This window comes from Rhamphochromis sp. 'chilingali' (genome assembly GCF_963969265.1).
Source record: "Rhamphochromis sp. 'chilingali' genome assembly, chromosome: 19".
Taxonomy (NCBI): Eukaryota; Metazoa; Chordata; class Actinopteri; order Cichliformes; family Cichlidae; genus Rhamphochromis; species Rhamphochromis sp. 'chilingali'.
In genome coordinates this window covers 4,629,585-4,646,871 of record NC_137946.1, presented here as the reverse complement: position 1 = coordinate 4,646,871, position 17,287 = coordinate 4,629,585, and the positions used below count along the sequence as shown (strand labels likewise).

Sequence of the window (17,287 nt, the reverse complement as noted above, 5' to 3'; positions counted from 1 at the left end):
ACTAATGAAGACCTGCAGGAAGTGTTCATGCATGTGAGGGGGTGTACATAGATTAGAGTTGTGTGCACGGTAAGCTTCTATAATGAGGCTAATTGCATATGATTTTTTTGCACGAACACTGAACTGCTTAGCCACCTGTAAGAGTCGCAGCTTATTTAACTTTCATGGCACCTTGAACTGGCTGCCATTACGGAAACTCCCCATGGTGTGCACACAAGACCTGATACTTATCTCTGACCCTTCACCTCATGCTCTGCATCTCTCCACCTGCAACTGGATGTCTAATATTTCCAATAACTCCCTGCTATCCTCCCAGTGTGTTTCCATGGCGACTTGCCCTTAACCTTCTGTCAGCCTTTCCCCGTGGTCTCGACCCCCTCCGCGCCTTTCCCTGGTCGTGGTTGCTCTCAGCCCGGGAAATCAGCCTAATAAATAGCTTTATGGTAATCAGGCTGGTGAACGGCAAGAAGAGCTCCCATCTTAATACATTTATTACAGTTCCTGAAAATATCAGTTTCCATTGTTGTCCTGTGGCTCTCAGCACACTCACGCTTTACAATTCACTTTGAACTGTACTGTGAGTCACTGTTTCTCTGTCCTTTCCCTCACAATATGCCATGCTGCTGTTCACCTCACTCCATGTCCTCTGCAATAATTCTTTAGCTTTGTCAGTGTGTAACACAATTTAAACACAGTCCTTATAGTTTGGTCTGTTTAACCATATACATTATAGACATATTCAGTTATGAGCAAATATTTTAGGCACCAAGGAAAAGTGGAGATCAAATATTTGTGTGAGCACCTTTAGCAGAACTTGTAGGGAACTCGTAGATTTATGTTGTTCCGGTGTCTTCTGTTTCTTATGTAATCTGTAACTGATGGACACCAGAGAGACTTTTTTTCTGTGGCTGGTTGTCATAGATATGCCAAAATATTTGAATTTGGGACCCACCTAGATGTCTCTGTGGTGGTACTGTGTGATGGATTTTTTTTCTTTTAGTTTTATAATAATTTTATAGAGGACATACAGCGTCTCAGATCGTCAGGTTACATACTGTCCTCACATAGGTTTCCTCTGTGGTTCGTCTTACCAGGGTTGCCCAGGTCTCTGTGGTTTGGACCTTTCAGCCACATCTCATAGCAATTAAAATATGACATTTGCAAAAAAAAAAAATTAACTTGCATGTAGAACTTTGTTTCAAAAAGTGCTCCAAAAATAAAGCTGAATAATATTATCATTGCAAATGTATTCAGATTTGGCCTTTTGATGATATTCTCCAATCACTGAGGAATTGTTTTTATACTTATGATAATAATAATGATCTCATTGTTTATCTAAGATTTAAAGGATTGTAACCTTTAAAAAGTATTAACTTTAAGAAGTATTTACGTGATCATAATGGGATGTATGTTATGCTATGGTTACTGTACAGATGGTGTTTCACTCTTACCTCAGAGAAGTGTAGTCTCACTGTTTAAAACTGGAGTCATCATGGCTTCTGCTCCTTGAGAGAATTGGCCTCATGATATCAATCCACAATGTAACTGTGGAGAGCAGCTGCTTCCCTTCCAGTCTTACATGTACATTTGTTTTCATAGCATGTGTGCATTTACTGACCTTGTGTTTCAAACACAACCCAGCGTCACTGGTCAAGAAATTCCAATAGCTTTGTCATCTTCCGTAGCTCTTTTATCTTTTCTTCTGGAAGTGTCTGGCTTTTCACCTTTAACATAATCTCGCTTTCTGAGATATTTCTTCCACCCATCCATCATCCAAAATTGTCTTTGACATTTTTCTCATTACATCTTCTGACTGTCACTTTTTACTAGTTTTTCCCATATATATTGTTTCCATTTGGCACTTCAGAATTGGGTCAGTACGCTTTGGCTTTGAATACCAGATTGGATCCATTGGCAGGTTGGATTTGAAAAGGCTGGGCTGGTAACATCTCAGAAATGTTTAATATATGACTAACGTGTCCTAGTATTCTGCATTCTGCTTGAACAACATTTTAGAAAAACTGTGTGTACGTGCTGGGGGGCAATACAGAGCATTTCACTAATTGCTCTGGTGGGACCCAGAAGGACGCCCATGGTGACCCAGACGTGCCCCACATTTCACACCAGTACTGAGACCCACAGTTTGCTGTCTGGCTCCACTGTATTATACATGTTACATGGGCCACATGTGGGCACTGAAAACTGAAGCTCACTGAATTCCTTCTTAGGGGCAAAATTACTACATATAGTAATATAGGTTTTCTATGGCCCGAAGAGAAGTTTCTCCAAGAAAGCCCATATAGGGCCCCAACGGGCAAAACTGCTGTTGGTTTTATGTGGGCACATCCACTTGAGGATAAGTGTGGGTTTGCCCCCACAGTCTCACAATTCACCACTACTGTGGGCCCACACTGTTTGAAAGGGCACTGTCTAATTTGGATGTCAAAAATGTGGGCTTGTTATCCAGCATTCACATCATTTTTATCCTCAGACCAAACCATTCAGTTGTATTGATAGCCACTAGCATCCCAGAAGAGACCCATCAGGATAGAAATCATTAGAAAACTGATTTGAACTGAGCGATGTTTCTTAGATCAACATTTCACTTTATGAAGTTTACCCGACAGTAGTAACGTCACTAAAAAAGGTTCAGGATATCAGTTTACATCAGCATTAAGAGTGTGACTGGATGGCAGCAGTTTTGAGTCACCTGACTCGGGGCAGCAGAACAAGGAAAGTGGATGAATCAGACTGCCATCTGCTCCCAGCTTGGCCTACACATGGGAGACTGGTTATACTGGGCAGCTCAGGTGCAAATATGTTTAAACCCTTACATAATGAAAAATAACAACAGTTCATTAGCATAAGAGGATCTGATTCCAAACCAAAAATATACAAATTAATTATATTTTAGCTTTTTCTGTATTTACAAAGCAGGACATCAAATAGTCTTTAGTGGAGGAGAAGCCAAAGGATTTTATGAGTTTATGAGTCATTTTCTGTTTATTATTTCACACAGTTAAATCCAATAAACTGTAATCGGAATAGGATTTACTTCATATTTTTTTATTTTAATCCGTCCAAAGTCTGATTTTCACTTAAGGCACAAGCAAAAATGAAAATAAATGCCAAAATTTGATATAAATTTGATATATATGATATTAAGCACCTAGTTACATTTATATGACAGCAATTAAGAGTTAACTTTAGTCTTTATGTGTTAGCCATTTGGAGTTGGACATAGAGGAGAAGTGAACATTTCTGATCAAGTCAATTCAGTTTAGGCCTTTTGTTTGTCCTGCGTGTGTGTGACTGCATTTGTGTATATGTGCATGTACAGGGATGCCAAGCAGGTCACAGACTGACTGCTCTTATTAATTAGGGTTTACTCAGTAATTACCAAGTGATCGTTGCACCACCAGCTCGTATGATTTAAGCTCAGGCCTATATAATGAATCATTATTGGCATGTGACAATGCAGATATTCTGATCATGCATCAAATAACATTGAACAAATCAAACCATTGATGAGGTATTTTCAAGCATACTGACTGTTATTTTTGTATTTATCTCGGCCTGTTTTCTCTTTAAAGATTCAAAGATTCCTTTTTTTAACAGTGCAAGAACTCCTAAATGAGCAGCTGCTCTTCTGGTTTTAATTAATTCAGGCTTCGTTTTTACTCAGCCTAATCCCAGCGAAATCAAAGGTCTCATTTCCAAGGGAGATTTAGCTAAGACAAGAGTCTACAAGTGTTAGATGCAAAAAAGAAGAAAGTAAGAGGAACAAAGAGAGATCAAAATCTTTAATCAAAGCAGCTCTGTGATTGCAGTCGATTCCATTGTGTAACCATTTGTTGTAATCTTACAAACAGAAGCAGGAATCCTACAATTCAGAGGTATGATTTTATATTCCCCCGCTGCTTTAACTCACAGTTACATTAAAATGAATAGAAATGATTGAAAAAAGAAATCTCTCAGAAGATAACAAAACTAAACAATGGCAGAACAAATTCCTTCTATAGCCTTGTTTAACATTTTAATCCATCACATCTGTTCACATTCACCTAGAATTCATATACTGAAAACACAGAAAGGAGCAGAAGGAAAACTTATTATGGTATGTTACACAAACCCATCATGATCTGCACTCTTCACTTTGTTTTTATATCTTAGTATTCATAACCATGCATAACCAATTGTGTTGACACTACAGGGTTGTCATTGCAAGTTTCCTTCCCTCCAAAGGATTCAGAAGATAATTGGCAATGGGGCTGTGATTTGACATGGATTTTGGAGACGGCTATATGTATTAGATTGTATGTGTATGGTTGTGAGAGCAGAAGAGAGGGAGATTTGTTTTCTGCCTTTGCTAATAGCTTTTGTGTTTTTACCTGTCTGCATAGTGTTAGCAAATATAGAATATTGACATTTACTTCACTTTGTGTGTGCAGGAGACAGCCTAAATCATTTTACTGCACCAGCATTCAATTTGCATTTAAAAACATGCACTTCATGCCTTCACTCTACTCACGCTGGGTTTCTGTTGTAACTCCATTTGTTAAACACAGGGAAAAAATGACTTTGATGAGAAGAATACCATGCATACTGGTTGTTCCATTAGTCCATAATGATGATGCAAGATCTGACTTCGGGAAAGCAATGTTTGCGTTATGATGTGTGTTTCATTTAAAGTACATGAATGGTTTCAGTTTAAGACACGTTTATGTTCCACTTTACTACATTCACTTAATTCAATGATCAGCTTGGACAGGACATTGCTTACACCTTGTCATAACTAATCACACTGATTGGAATAACAATGGCGTAAGGCAGATGTGATAAACAAAAGAACTATGTCATCACACTTAATATCCCCAGGAAGCTCCCTCTGTTATTATGTTGTCAGGGTTAGAGGGTGTTTGTCGCTGGGTTAAGGGCCACAACCTCTCTTGCTGACCCCTGAGTCGTCAACACACTTAACCCCTCATTTTGATTGACCACCTCCTTGTCTGGGAGCTCCCAAATGAATCATGCAGCCAGTCTGTTTAAAGCAATGAAGTGGGAGTCATTGAGAATGGAAGTGTAGATAATTTATAAGGAGTCCTCATGGAGGCTAAACCTCTTTTTTTGTCTTCTAGTGATGAGGGATTTGATTGATTGTGCATCTGTGATGTTGTCAGCAAATTAAGATCTTAGTATAACTGGAGCATATAATTGAAGAATTTTAGGGATCCAAATGGCACTGATGGGCAGCAGTGATTCTGCAGAATACTGAAAATACTAAAATGTCTCAACTACATTTGGATGAACTGAACTACAATAACTCTGAGGGTCTTTGATGTTTATCAGGAGCCATCCATGGGTCAAATGCTGAGTCTGTCCACCTTTTCAGTTTTGAAGCTAATATCTAAGCCAAAGCAAACTATGAACAAAATTAAAAACATAATGAACCATATTTAAAACAGTGGTCAGTCTTCATTTTCCCAAGTCACAGGTTATGAAACACGTTATTAGGAGGTTAGGGCCAGGTACGTTTGGGTAATTTTTTCCCTTAATCGATGAAATCATCATTTTGTATTTATTTAAATATTTTTCACAGAACTGTACGTCTTCATCAGTATCTGCTTGCGTTCACCACCTGGAGAAATCCTTGGTGTGATGGAGGAAGGTTTCCAAGTTGCTATTAGCATATGCAGAGCTCTCTTCTATTTGCAAAGTAGCATCTTTTGCCCTCTCTCTCTCTGTCTCTACTTAGTCCCCTCTCCTCCATGTTCATCATTGCCACAGATGCTCCCTAATTTCCATTCCAGCTCAGTTATGTACATAATTCTGCATATGATCTCAGACACAGGGGAAATAAGCATGAAAAGCATGACAAAAGGGTCTGTCTGGTGTAAAATCTCAGCATGAAAGGAGAGAAAGATTTGCAATCAGTCCGTTCAATCAGCCATTTATCCTTGTCGTAATGTCTAACAGAAAAATTTACCTTGATATATAAAGGTGTTTCAATTCTCAAATGGCAGATGTAAATATACCCATGCCAAAGAAACTTTTACAATCTTTCAAATCTGTGAAAATTGCGTATGGAAAGAAAAGCTCGATGGGACCAATCATGCGAGCAGTTACGTGACAATTCTTCAAACAGTCGCCCCCCCTACTGCAGCGACAAATTGGGGCTTTAAAGTGAAATTGTGGATGATAAGCTTATCAGTGATGCAGCAGGTAATGGAAACTGCGATGAGCAGGCTCAAGCTGACAGCAGCTGAAAATACGTGAAGATGATCTGGCAGTAATGGGCTACCTGGTCGGACTGCCGAGCTGTTGTTGAGCCTCCTCTGCGGGAGGAAGCTGAGGAGGTTTCTTAATGGGGAATATGGGAGGGATGGATGAAGGGATAAGGTGAAGGAGCATGGAATGGATGGAGAGGAACAGGAGATGAATATGCAGTGACTTAGATCCTTGAGTAGCTAAACAAACACACACAGATATATTCACAAGGCAATCGCTGGCGTTTTTTAATTTCCCTTTAGTTATGTATTCACACAATGTGTAATACTGTTTATGCAGCAGACATGCCGATAAATCAAGGTGAGCTGACGTAAATTGAAGTGAGGCAGAGCAGCTCGTGGGAGTGAGCAAGATAAAGGGATAGATGGCCAGAGCAGAATGTGCAAGTGATGATGATGACAGTGTTGTTTTTACTGAAATTAACATCATCCACCTTCAATTTTGCACGCATCTTCATCTGCACCATCCTGGAGGTATCACTGTTTTATTTTGCCTAATGAGGTTGTGCAGATTTCTACAAAGAAACTACCAGAGACTCTAGTCTTGTATAAGTATGTTGGTCCTCTTATATCATATATTTCATAGCCTCCACTTGAAACCTAACTTTCTGTAGTCATTAATTACTCCTTGATATCACCGTTCCTATAAGTTGTGTACATGTGCCAGTTTGGCTTTGTGGATGCTGTTAGTCTTTTCATGTTTTCAGACATGAATTTCTGCTTTTAAAAACCATTATGCCAGCTTCACAGTTGCGGAAATCATAATCTGATTGAGGCTTAATTGTACTTAAAATACCATTTTGTTTAGATGTTTGTCATACTCCTGCATTCACCATCCCAACTAAAGCATCTCTATATGACAAGAGAAGCACTTTAAGTTACGTGTTGATTTTTTTGAGTATTGTGGACCATGTCATGCTGATAGCTTTTACTACAGTTGTGCACTGTAGCTGTCTTCATTTTGACAAGGTGTGATACAAACAGATCCTTTTTAAAAGGATTGTGTGCTCTGTTGAAGTACCTCATTCTTTTTAGAGACAGTATTGAATCCTATTGTTTTTTTTAATAATGAGTGAGTTAAAAGAAAAGTTGGTCTATCTGACATTGCATTGCCAGGTTTATTGTGATAGTGTGCTTGCTTTGGATTGATGCCATCAGTATGTGGCGTCTAAATATCCGCACCTCCCACCCTCCACCATAGTGTGCCTGGCCAGCCACTACTGAGCTCTCACTGGTCATCAGGCATTCTCTTTCTAACCTGCTACAAAGTCCCAGCTGCGGTCGCACTGCCAGCATCAGCACAAGCTCAAAGAGAAAGGTCACATCTAATGATGCAGACTTTGTGCTGGAGCTGGAACCAGCTTTGACAGTAAGTAAGAGGTGAAATGGCATCTGTGTCTGCGTTTTCAGTGCCTTTAAATTAGCATGCATCTCAGTGTATTGGACCATCCATGTCTCGAGTCTATGAGATGTGAGACAGAGAAAGAGGCAGGGACAGTGACAGTAGCTGAGGTGAAACAACTAGTGGTTTCCAGACCTTTGTGCATACTATGAATAAAGACGTTTGGCTTCCTGAATGCTCCCTAGTCATTTATTAATAATACATCTATACTATCTAACCATTAAATGAGGAATGCAGGATGTAGAAGGTAAAACATTTTTTCAATATCCATTTTGTGTTATAGCTCCAAAGCCCTCTGCACATATGTACTCTCTACTAGATTGACAGCCCCATTAACAGCAAACAGCCATCATACTTAACATCCAGCACAGCAGGAGCAAGTTTAATGTTCCTCCCGGTGGGCATCAGGGCACCACATTTCTAGAGCTTCAATAGGCTGTTTTTGATTTCAGAGTGTTGAAATAGTGTGTAAAATGAACAGAAGTGATTGTATTAAATGCTGATTTCCCTTGATAAAGATTCTGCAGGCGACCCTGCTTCTGCACAAATAAAAGTAGTTTTGGATGTTGTGTGTGGGAGAGTACTTTTTTAGGGGATTTTGCATATTGATATATGCAAAATATACATATTTAGAAGTAACTGTACTGCACTGAACACACACACACACACACGTTTATTCCAGAGTTGAAGTGAAAAAAGCAAAGAGGGACTAAGCTGACCTCCATAAAATGGTTAAATGGTTCCATTAGAGCACACACATACAACTTGACCACTGGTATCTCCACCCACAAGAGCCCAAATTCAGAGGTCTTTATGTCTATAAAATTCAATAACTACATAAAATATATATCAGAAGTACAGTGATTTTAAATGTGGCCGTTCAGTGACAATCTTAAAAGAGAAAATCTTATTAATTTTTCATTCAAATATTCTTTTTAAAGGCTTGATTACATTATGCTTTTACATCTTTGAAAAATTAAAGTGATTTCGTTCACGGTACTTGTGCATCACAGCTCCTGAACACTCTTCATATTGATTCACAAGCTGAATATCTCAACTCTGATTCAAGCATCTGTTCCCCAAAGAGCACCTGTCTCACTTATTGAACCAAGTGGAGGTTCAGAAGGCTCCTATGGATTATGAATGTATCTCCATAGTCTGGTGCTGGAGCCAGAGTGCAGCAGCAGAGAAGAATTGTTTTAATCCTTCGATTCAGGGAAGAATTATTTAAAGTTCATCATTTATGACAAAAATCACTTTTTCGTTCTTTATTAAATGACTAAAAACATTCAAACAACATCTTTTGAATAAATTCTTCTGAAACCAAATTGAACAACAACATAAGGAAGCAAAGTTGTAAATATAATAAGAAACAAGCTTCCAACAATCAATTGCAAATGAATGAACCTCAATTAGTGACTGTCAGTTAAAGGAGTAAAAGAAACAGTCAACAGAAGAGGTGTGATAAAGAAAGAAACAGAGACAGAGTGAGAGGCAGAGAGTGAATGAACTGATAAATGTACCAGCAGTCCACTATAGTGCTGTGATGTCCATTATTTCCCAAATTGGTTATCGGGCTGCATTGATTTTCCCATTGAGCCTCCCTCTGAGCTCCAGGTTGACCCACACGAGCTGTCCGCCCACTGACTTGCTATTGAGCTTCTCGCCTGGATACCCACAGTTTGACCACCCATCCCCTCCCCAGTGATGAATCAGCACATGGGGGCCAGGAAAATACGTCTCTATTATGGTTTTTAAATATGTATGTGTCTTTGCGGGGTTGCAGTGCAAATCTGGACAATGATTACTTTTGCAGGATGTAATTTAGATATCAGAGGTTATCGTTTTCTTTCCTTTCATATAGTCAATCCACATCTCTGTGACATGTTCACAAAAGAAAAAAGCTTTTATAGCTTCCCTCATTGATCATTGATTAGTCAAACTATTACATCTAACCCCACACGTCCTCAAGTGGCTGCCTGAATATATCTATATCACTTAAAGACTGAAGGGGGGGATTCAATTTCTGTGAGCTACAGAGAAAGATTCCCAAGAATATGAGGCTGAGATGCACAGCAGGCATGTCTGTCTATCAGCCTATCAGACTGTGTTTCTCTGCTCCAGCCTCAATAGATTCATTGCTGCCTCTCCTGCTTACTTTCTCTATAGATTTTAGGAGTGAACCCCACAAACACTCAATCTACACTCCATTAGAGTTTACAGATGGCAAGAGAGAGAGAGAAATAGAAGTGTGATGGCAATGAAAAAGAAGCTATAAACTCGGCATTATTGAGGCTGTTTGAAGCTGGCTATGGGGACAGGAGGGAGGAGGGAATGGGTGGCTCAGAAGCAAATGCACCTTTCACACCCATGTCCACTCATCAAAGGGAAGCATCACTCTCTTCTGTGACAGTATACACCCACGCAATCACAAAGAGTGTGTACCTTTGCTTTCCCTCTTTACCGTTAGTCAGTGGACTCGAGCTGGGAAGCAGCTGGATGTTTTACCAACTCGGGACTGAGCGATAAAAGAAAGATCACATTTGTTTTTAGGTAAATAACATATGCTGAATGTGATTGATGCATCTGACAATGATGTGTGTGTGTGTGTGTGTGTGTGTGTGTGTGTGTGTGTGTGTGTGTGTGTGTGTGTGTGTGTGTGTGTGTGTGTGTGTGTGTCTGAATGCAGCTTTCATTGGTATGCAATTACATGGAGACAAAGCTATGGTACTCATTGAATCAGACATCATGCCAATGTCTGGACATAACTACAGAACTCTACCCCTGTACACTTGCACTAACACTCTCATTCTCTCTCTATCTCACTCAATGTATATACTTATATATGTGTGTGTATATATATATATATGTGTGTGTGTGTATATATATATATATATATATATATATATACATATATATATACATATATATATATATGGTATGTAACGTGTAGTCACATGTTAACAACAAAACTCCTACCAGAACCATAAAAAAGCAGACATTAATAAATTCCGCCCAGAGCAAAAAGGAAAAAAACAAAGCCAACACAGCTCTGAGCTTCATCACTGGGTAAAGATGAGCTTGATGGCGAAAGTTAAAAAGATCTGACAGTTTGGGTGCATCGTGCCTGACAGCAGACAGCTTCATTTAGCAGAGTGAGCAGGCTGCCACTCACGGTTCTGCAAAACAGGCGGTGTTATTGGGTAATACTGTGTCTCTGTCACATTTCACTCATAGCCCACAAAAACACCCTGACAAGTATGTGATGCCAGTTTGCTGACTCCCAACTCCCCTTTTTAATTTCCCTGCGAGAAGAAAGCATGAGGCAAGTGGGGATGCAGTATTGGTTCGGTGGTAACTGAAGGATGGACATGTGATTAGAAAGTTTAGATCATAAAGTTTACGCTTAAAGATCAACACCTTCTACTATAGTCTAGTAACAACACTTTATGTTTGCTGATCGTCATATACTCCTGGACACAAGAGTGTCCAGGAGTATATGAATGATATGAATCCTGACATTACATCTGTTTATCTCCAGTGACCTCACACGAGGTCACATTTTCCTTTTCAGTTTCAGATCCCCGTTGCAACAGAGACTCAGGTGTCTTGTTCAAGAATGCCATGTGTGTTTTGAGGAGGTTGAAGATGGGGGGTTAATGAGGGGAAGATACACTTACCGTTGAAGCCGGTGAAGTTTCCCCACTCGAACAGCGAGCTGTTGAAGGGCGGCAGGGAGCCGTTGAAGGATTGCAGGGAGCCGTTGAAGTAGACATCAGTTCCATTGGAAGGGTTTCGGATGGTGTCTGTGAACAGATTCATCTGCAACAAGGTCTTGATCAGGTAGCGCAGCATCGTGGTGCACAGAGGGACCTGCACTCCCTCTCTCTGTACTTCTCACTGTCTCTCTCACTCTGTTAATTTTAAAAGTGTGACTCTGCCTGCTGCTGAATATGCTTTTCCTCCTTACTCGGGGTTAAGAAGAGCTAAAGAGATGCTCTTTTCATCTCAAGTTGAATCAGACATTTCCAAACATTTTGAAGAAAAAAAGCAGAGAAATCTTGAATAAAAAATAAAAGTGAGTGAAAAGAAGTCAGACGATTAGGAGATTAATTGCTTGTAGATGTCAGACTGAGTCAGGGGCCCCTCGCTGTGAATCCCTCCCAGCATCGGATTGTTCCTTCCTCCTTGTTTCTTTTGTTCTGGGATCAAATAACTTCACATGCTGTCTGCCGCCATACAAAACAACAGCTTCTCGCTGGTGTAAAAGAATCCAGCAATGTGATGATGACCCTTTCGAATTGCTCTCCTCTCTCCAACCCCTCCCTCTGGCTCCTCCTGTGTCCCTCCCTCCCTCTCCAGCTCTCCTCCTCTCTCGCGCTCTCTCTCTGCGGTGGGGTCCTGAGGGTTTCAGAGGAGTGAGAGAGAGCAGGTGCTGTTGGCAATAAATGTTTAATTATTAGATTAATAATCATCCCAGGAGGCTGTGAATCAGGGCGGTGGAGAAAAGGAGGTGAAAAGACGCATCGTCACCATCTTAACCATACATCCAAAAAAGGTCATCACATATGCATAAATGAACACATACGGTATGTGTTGGACAAACAAACCTGGGACTAACTAAACTCCTGCTGGCAGTGTTTGTTTCCTGCTGTTCCACATTTTCAAAGCACATTGCATGCAGACTTTTTCCAATGTCCACATCAACAAATACCAGAGTGGCTCTGTCTCTAAAATGACTTTCTCAGCAGTAAAGTGTAAGTTGGTTACAGCATCCTATCCTATAGCATCAGTGTTTGTTTTAAACTAAGCAGCAGAAAATCACTTTAATTCATTTAATTTTTAAAAAGTCAAAGAAACAAACTTACTCAGCAATTAACTCATTTTCAAACATGCATAGCAAACATAACAATAACACTGTATAGCAGCCATCTTTAATTAATGCTGAATTTCTAATTAAACTTTATTAGCACTTTTTACTGTGAACAAACAATGATATTATAATAATGTTTACCATTTAATTTAGTTTCATTTTAAACTGTCTAAATCACAAGATTGCAAACTTTAACTATCAGTTTACGATATACTATAAAATAACAGATCGAAGCAATGCTTACATTAACTATTGATTAGGTAAAGATGCAGTTATTTTTTGAGGGTTTTTTTGTTGAAAAAAAGCAGCATCTGCTTCATAATAGCGTGACTTTAGCCACTCTATGATGCAGTTTCTTTTAGCTTTGTTTGCCAACCACTATATATCCTGTTTCTATCCTGTGTCTATGTGGATGAACGAAATGTAATCACATGCCTTCATGCTCAAGCATGCTATAGCTCTTAAAGCATAGTCTGCATATCATCATGGATACACACATGCGATCATAGCAGCACGGTCACATGTGGCTCCTGGACACCCCACTGACAGCCTCAGTGTGACTCCCATTAATGATGCCCATACACCATCCGGGGCCTGTCCTCCTGCTCCATCACTGTGACAAAGGGAGGCAACAAACCAACAAAGATGCCGTGACGACCCCCGTCCCGCGCCCTTTTCTTCGTGTCTTTTCCAGTCCCTCTTTATTTTAGGCTGTTTTCTATTCATGGGACATGTGTGCCAGGTAAATCCACAAATACAGTGTTAATGGACATTCAATATGGGCATGCTATGGAAGAAGGCTGAGTTGCAATGGAGAATCGATAGCCACTGTCAGGCTACATTGTGTGTGAGAAACATGTTATCTTGTCAGGTTGTTCCAGGATTTTACATGGATGTACTTCAAAGAGTTTCAAAGATGAGTATGGAACACATTGTATATGTGTTCCATATATATATATATGTCTAAAGTCCTGGCATATAACATGAAGAAATAATTCTTCTCTATTTCATGTTAGTGGCACTGACCATGTTAACTTTTATTGCCACTTTTTATTTCTAACATAAACTAATGAAGCGGCAGCAAAGTGCCAGTACAAATATACATCTATGATTGCATGCTCCCTGGGTGCTCTCCTTAGCCACTCGTAATTCTCAGTAATGACTCTCCTCGGCCATGGAAGCTGCCATTTTCATGATCATATCATTTCTGCTGTGTCCAGATGGTGCTTTTAAAAAATTTTGTTGTGTGAATAAATAAAAGTAGCATCATATTCTCTTTCAGGTCATCTGATAATTATTTTCTTGAATCTTCTGATTGTTCATGGTAAAAATATCTAATATTCTCACACTTTATGGTGTTGTGTGATGTCAAAGAATGCACTACATCCTGAGTTTAAGATCATACACATAATTCACTTATTATATACATGGAATAAAATAGCTTTTTGTATGTTTAGGAGTTCAGTGGCTCGGCCCCTGACCCCTGGCACCTCTAACTGTACTCTTTCATAGAGCAAGTCCACTACAGTGATCACTCAAAGCTGTGTCTACTATCTACTACTTGTTAACAGAATCCCCAGCAAACAGGACGGTGAAAACCCTGAAACATCTTGCTGTGAAAGATTACTGTTAACTCTCCACCACGATTCTGCTGATTTGCAAAAGTTAAAAGTGATCAGGAAAAACTGTAATTTTCTGCTCCATGTCAACCACCACTATATCTGACTGGTTGGGCAGCAGCTGCTTGTCTGTCTGGACCTCAGCTCTGTCGTTCTCAACCACCTTCGGCAGTGTGTCCCATTGGGAGTTGGTTACTTCTAATCCATATGTGGCACAGATGTTCCTGCTACTTTACGCTGGACTGTCTAAGCTGTTAAGCCTGCAACTTGGGTGAGTAAGCTGTGTTGAACTATAAACACTGACATTCAAGCTTGAGAGGATTGTAGAAACTCAGTTTTTGTCTTTTATAGTGTATTTAAATTTATGCATATTTCATAATTACCAAATTTTGAGTGCAATGAGAAAATGAGGACTTTTACACTGTACTGTATGAGAGAGACACCTAATGAAACTTGTCAGAGTGTATTCAATGTTTTTCATAAACAATAAAACATTCAAATCTAAGAGTATCATTATTGCCTCATGGTACAAGTAAGTACCTTTTACTGCTTGGAATGTTCTTTTTGCTCTTCAAAAAGTTACAAAGTTACAAATACATTGCATTTATGCATAAGTGCACTCACCGATCCAGATCTGATTTGCAACAATTTGCCCTCTGCCTCATCCGGCTGACACACAATTTCACTCAGTGCGGCAGACAGGCAGGTACATAACCCTATCTCCACTAGCTGCACAAGCAGAAGCACAACAGACTCGATAAAGGATTTTAAAGCATGACAATGGAATTTCACGAGATCAGAAAAGCCCCTGTTTTAGCAACAGCAAGTCATGTTGACCTCTCCTGCAACAACAGCTGCAACAGTTATTTCTTGAAAAAGCTCATTTTTTAATTTGCATGTAATTTTTTAAATTTTAAGTAAGACGGGAATTATTAGTTTGTTATTATTAGTTTTATCAGTGATTTAGATTATTTAATTACAGATCATAAAGTTAAAATGCACATTAGAATAACATAATAAACTAGTGGTACAAAAAATAACACAAAGGCTAACATAATCACACATCTGAACAACATAATTGAATTTTGGATAAACACTCTGAAGCAGGAAAAGTCATGAAATATGAGATGATGGTGTTTTAATTTAACAGTTACAGGATAACTGTGTTAAACAGTTACCATAACTGTAGCTGTTACCTATAAACATTATTATTTAATTATAGATACCTTACCGACTCTATGTGATCAGAACATATAGTGCCAGGTCTGTAACAGGGCCGTAAATGAACACATATGCAGGTGTGGGAGAGGCTCCCTGCCCTGGCTGATATTCTGATCTCATTTTTTTTTTTTAATTTTCCACCACTGAATCAAAAATGGTATCAAGAATTTGACATTCCTGTAGTATATTGTACCTGTAGGTTACCTGCGTAAGAGAACCTTCACAGACATAGTCATTAACATGACTGGAGCTTAAATAGCCATAGTGCTGTCAGAGTAAAAGCATTTGCGACAATTGTAGTAACATTTAGTAAAATAACACCTGTTTTTAGACAGGTTTCATTTCCGTTTAATCCATTTCATTTAATAGCTGGACATTTTCTAACCAAGTGTGACCGTGGTGCTGAATAGCAGGTATCTGCATGGTGACCTTTTGCTTTGTTATAAGGATCCCGGTTTGAGGCATGAAACCAAATTTCATGCAAATCCATCAAAAGGGGGATGAGTGGTGACACACTGGGTGTTTGGCCTTTCATACAAATGTTAATGCAGAGATGGATACAGATGGGTCATTAATGTCAGCGCCCTGTTGGACGGAACGCTCTGTCTCGCTTTGACACACTTTACAAGCCTTTTAGCATCCACACGCTGCTTTACAAAGAGAAAAACATGAAGTTATCTGTGCGATTCCTTTGATCGATACAATGCAGACTTTTTAGACTCACAGTTACATTGCCAGAGTCACGGGACGGTGGTTTCATCATGGTTACTATTCAGAATTTAACAATGGGAATTTTGGGCCATAGACTACATGCAAAATATGGACAAGTGTCTGGATTTGAAAAGTGGAGCTAGTGTGGAAGTGTCTTATATCTGCATTATATTTCAAATGACCAAACTGCTCCAGTCTTATTTGATATAATATGGCCCCATTTAGAGTGAAAAAAAGAGGATTACCTTTTGACTGTCATCTCAGGTCACTGCTGCAAACCCTTAATCATGACTGCTGAACTGGAAGTAATAAATAAAAATGAATATAATGGTTTTCTCTTGAATTATCATATGAGTGTGCAGTCCTACAATTTCTCAGTCAGATCCACCCTCCTGGTGGTGGTGATACCCAACATTCTCATCTCAAAGGTTTAACTTTGATATATATAGTGTGATGCTGATTAAATAAAAGTTCTGATCACCAAACTGATTAGGACACATGAACTTCTGACCATGTCTATGCAGAATTGGATGACCAGCTATATAATCAGTGCAAAGATACTTTACTAGACATGTGGAAACATTTATTTTCTGTGACTAGCAGATATAAATTTGGCAAATCAACAAGGCAAGTTATTACAGTTAGTTAGTTAACAAACAACACATAGCAAATCCCTCACTGAGAAGCTGAGCTTAGCATAGGAAGTTACAGTGATGTGATTCTAAGAGGTGAGAAAACTATCCTGAGCTCATCCTTACAGCTGAAATCCTATTGCTCACTTGAAACTCACTATTGAAACAGAGCTCAGACTGCTGACAGTACCATGCAGGTACTAAACATCTCCCAGACAAACGTAAGAGCATCTTTTTGTGTTAGCCAGGTTAACATAAGCATTCTTACAGTTTCACTGAAACAATGAGAGATTGACAACTCAAAGCACTTTCTACTGAAAGTTTCATTACCCCAGTCACACACACTGTTATCTACACCTAGTACTTTTTACTAGTCGTACACACTCACACACCAGTAGATGCATATATTCTAAGTGTGCAGTGACTAAAACTCTAGAACTAGGACGACATTCATACATAACCAGGTGAAAAAGAAGTAGAAAATTTGCATCGTTTTCATTTTCATGGACTAGAAAATGAAAACATAAAGATTTTCATTTTGT

At 39.2% G+C, this 17,287-nt stretch overlaps 1 protein-coding gene across 6 annotated transcripts in view; it reads right to left on the bottom strand.

The window, feature by feature from the left end:
* robo3 (roundabout, axon guidance receptor, homolog 3) overlaps positions 1–11,907 on the bottom strand; it is a 176,774-nt gene extending 164,867 nt beyond the window's left edge. For 2 of the 6 annotated variants that reach the window (XM_080866045.1, XM_080866046.1), the window contains exon 1: positions 11,370–11,907. In XM_080866045.1, the coding sequence (XP_080722171.1) occupies positions 11,370–11,544 (175 nt within the window). In that variant the 5' untranslated portion in view covers positions 11,545–11,907. The remainder of the gene's footprint in view (positions 1–11,369) is intronic. The other 4 variants (XM_080866048.1, XM_080866049.1, XM_080866047.1 and 1 more) reach the window with 4 other exon arrangements.
* Positions 11,908–17,287: the final 5,380 nt, after the last annotated feature.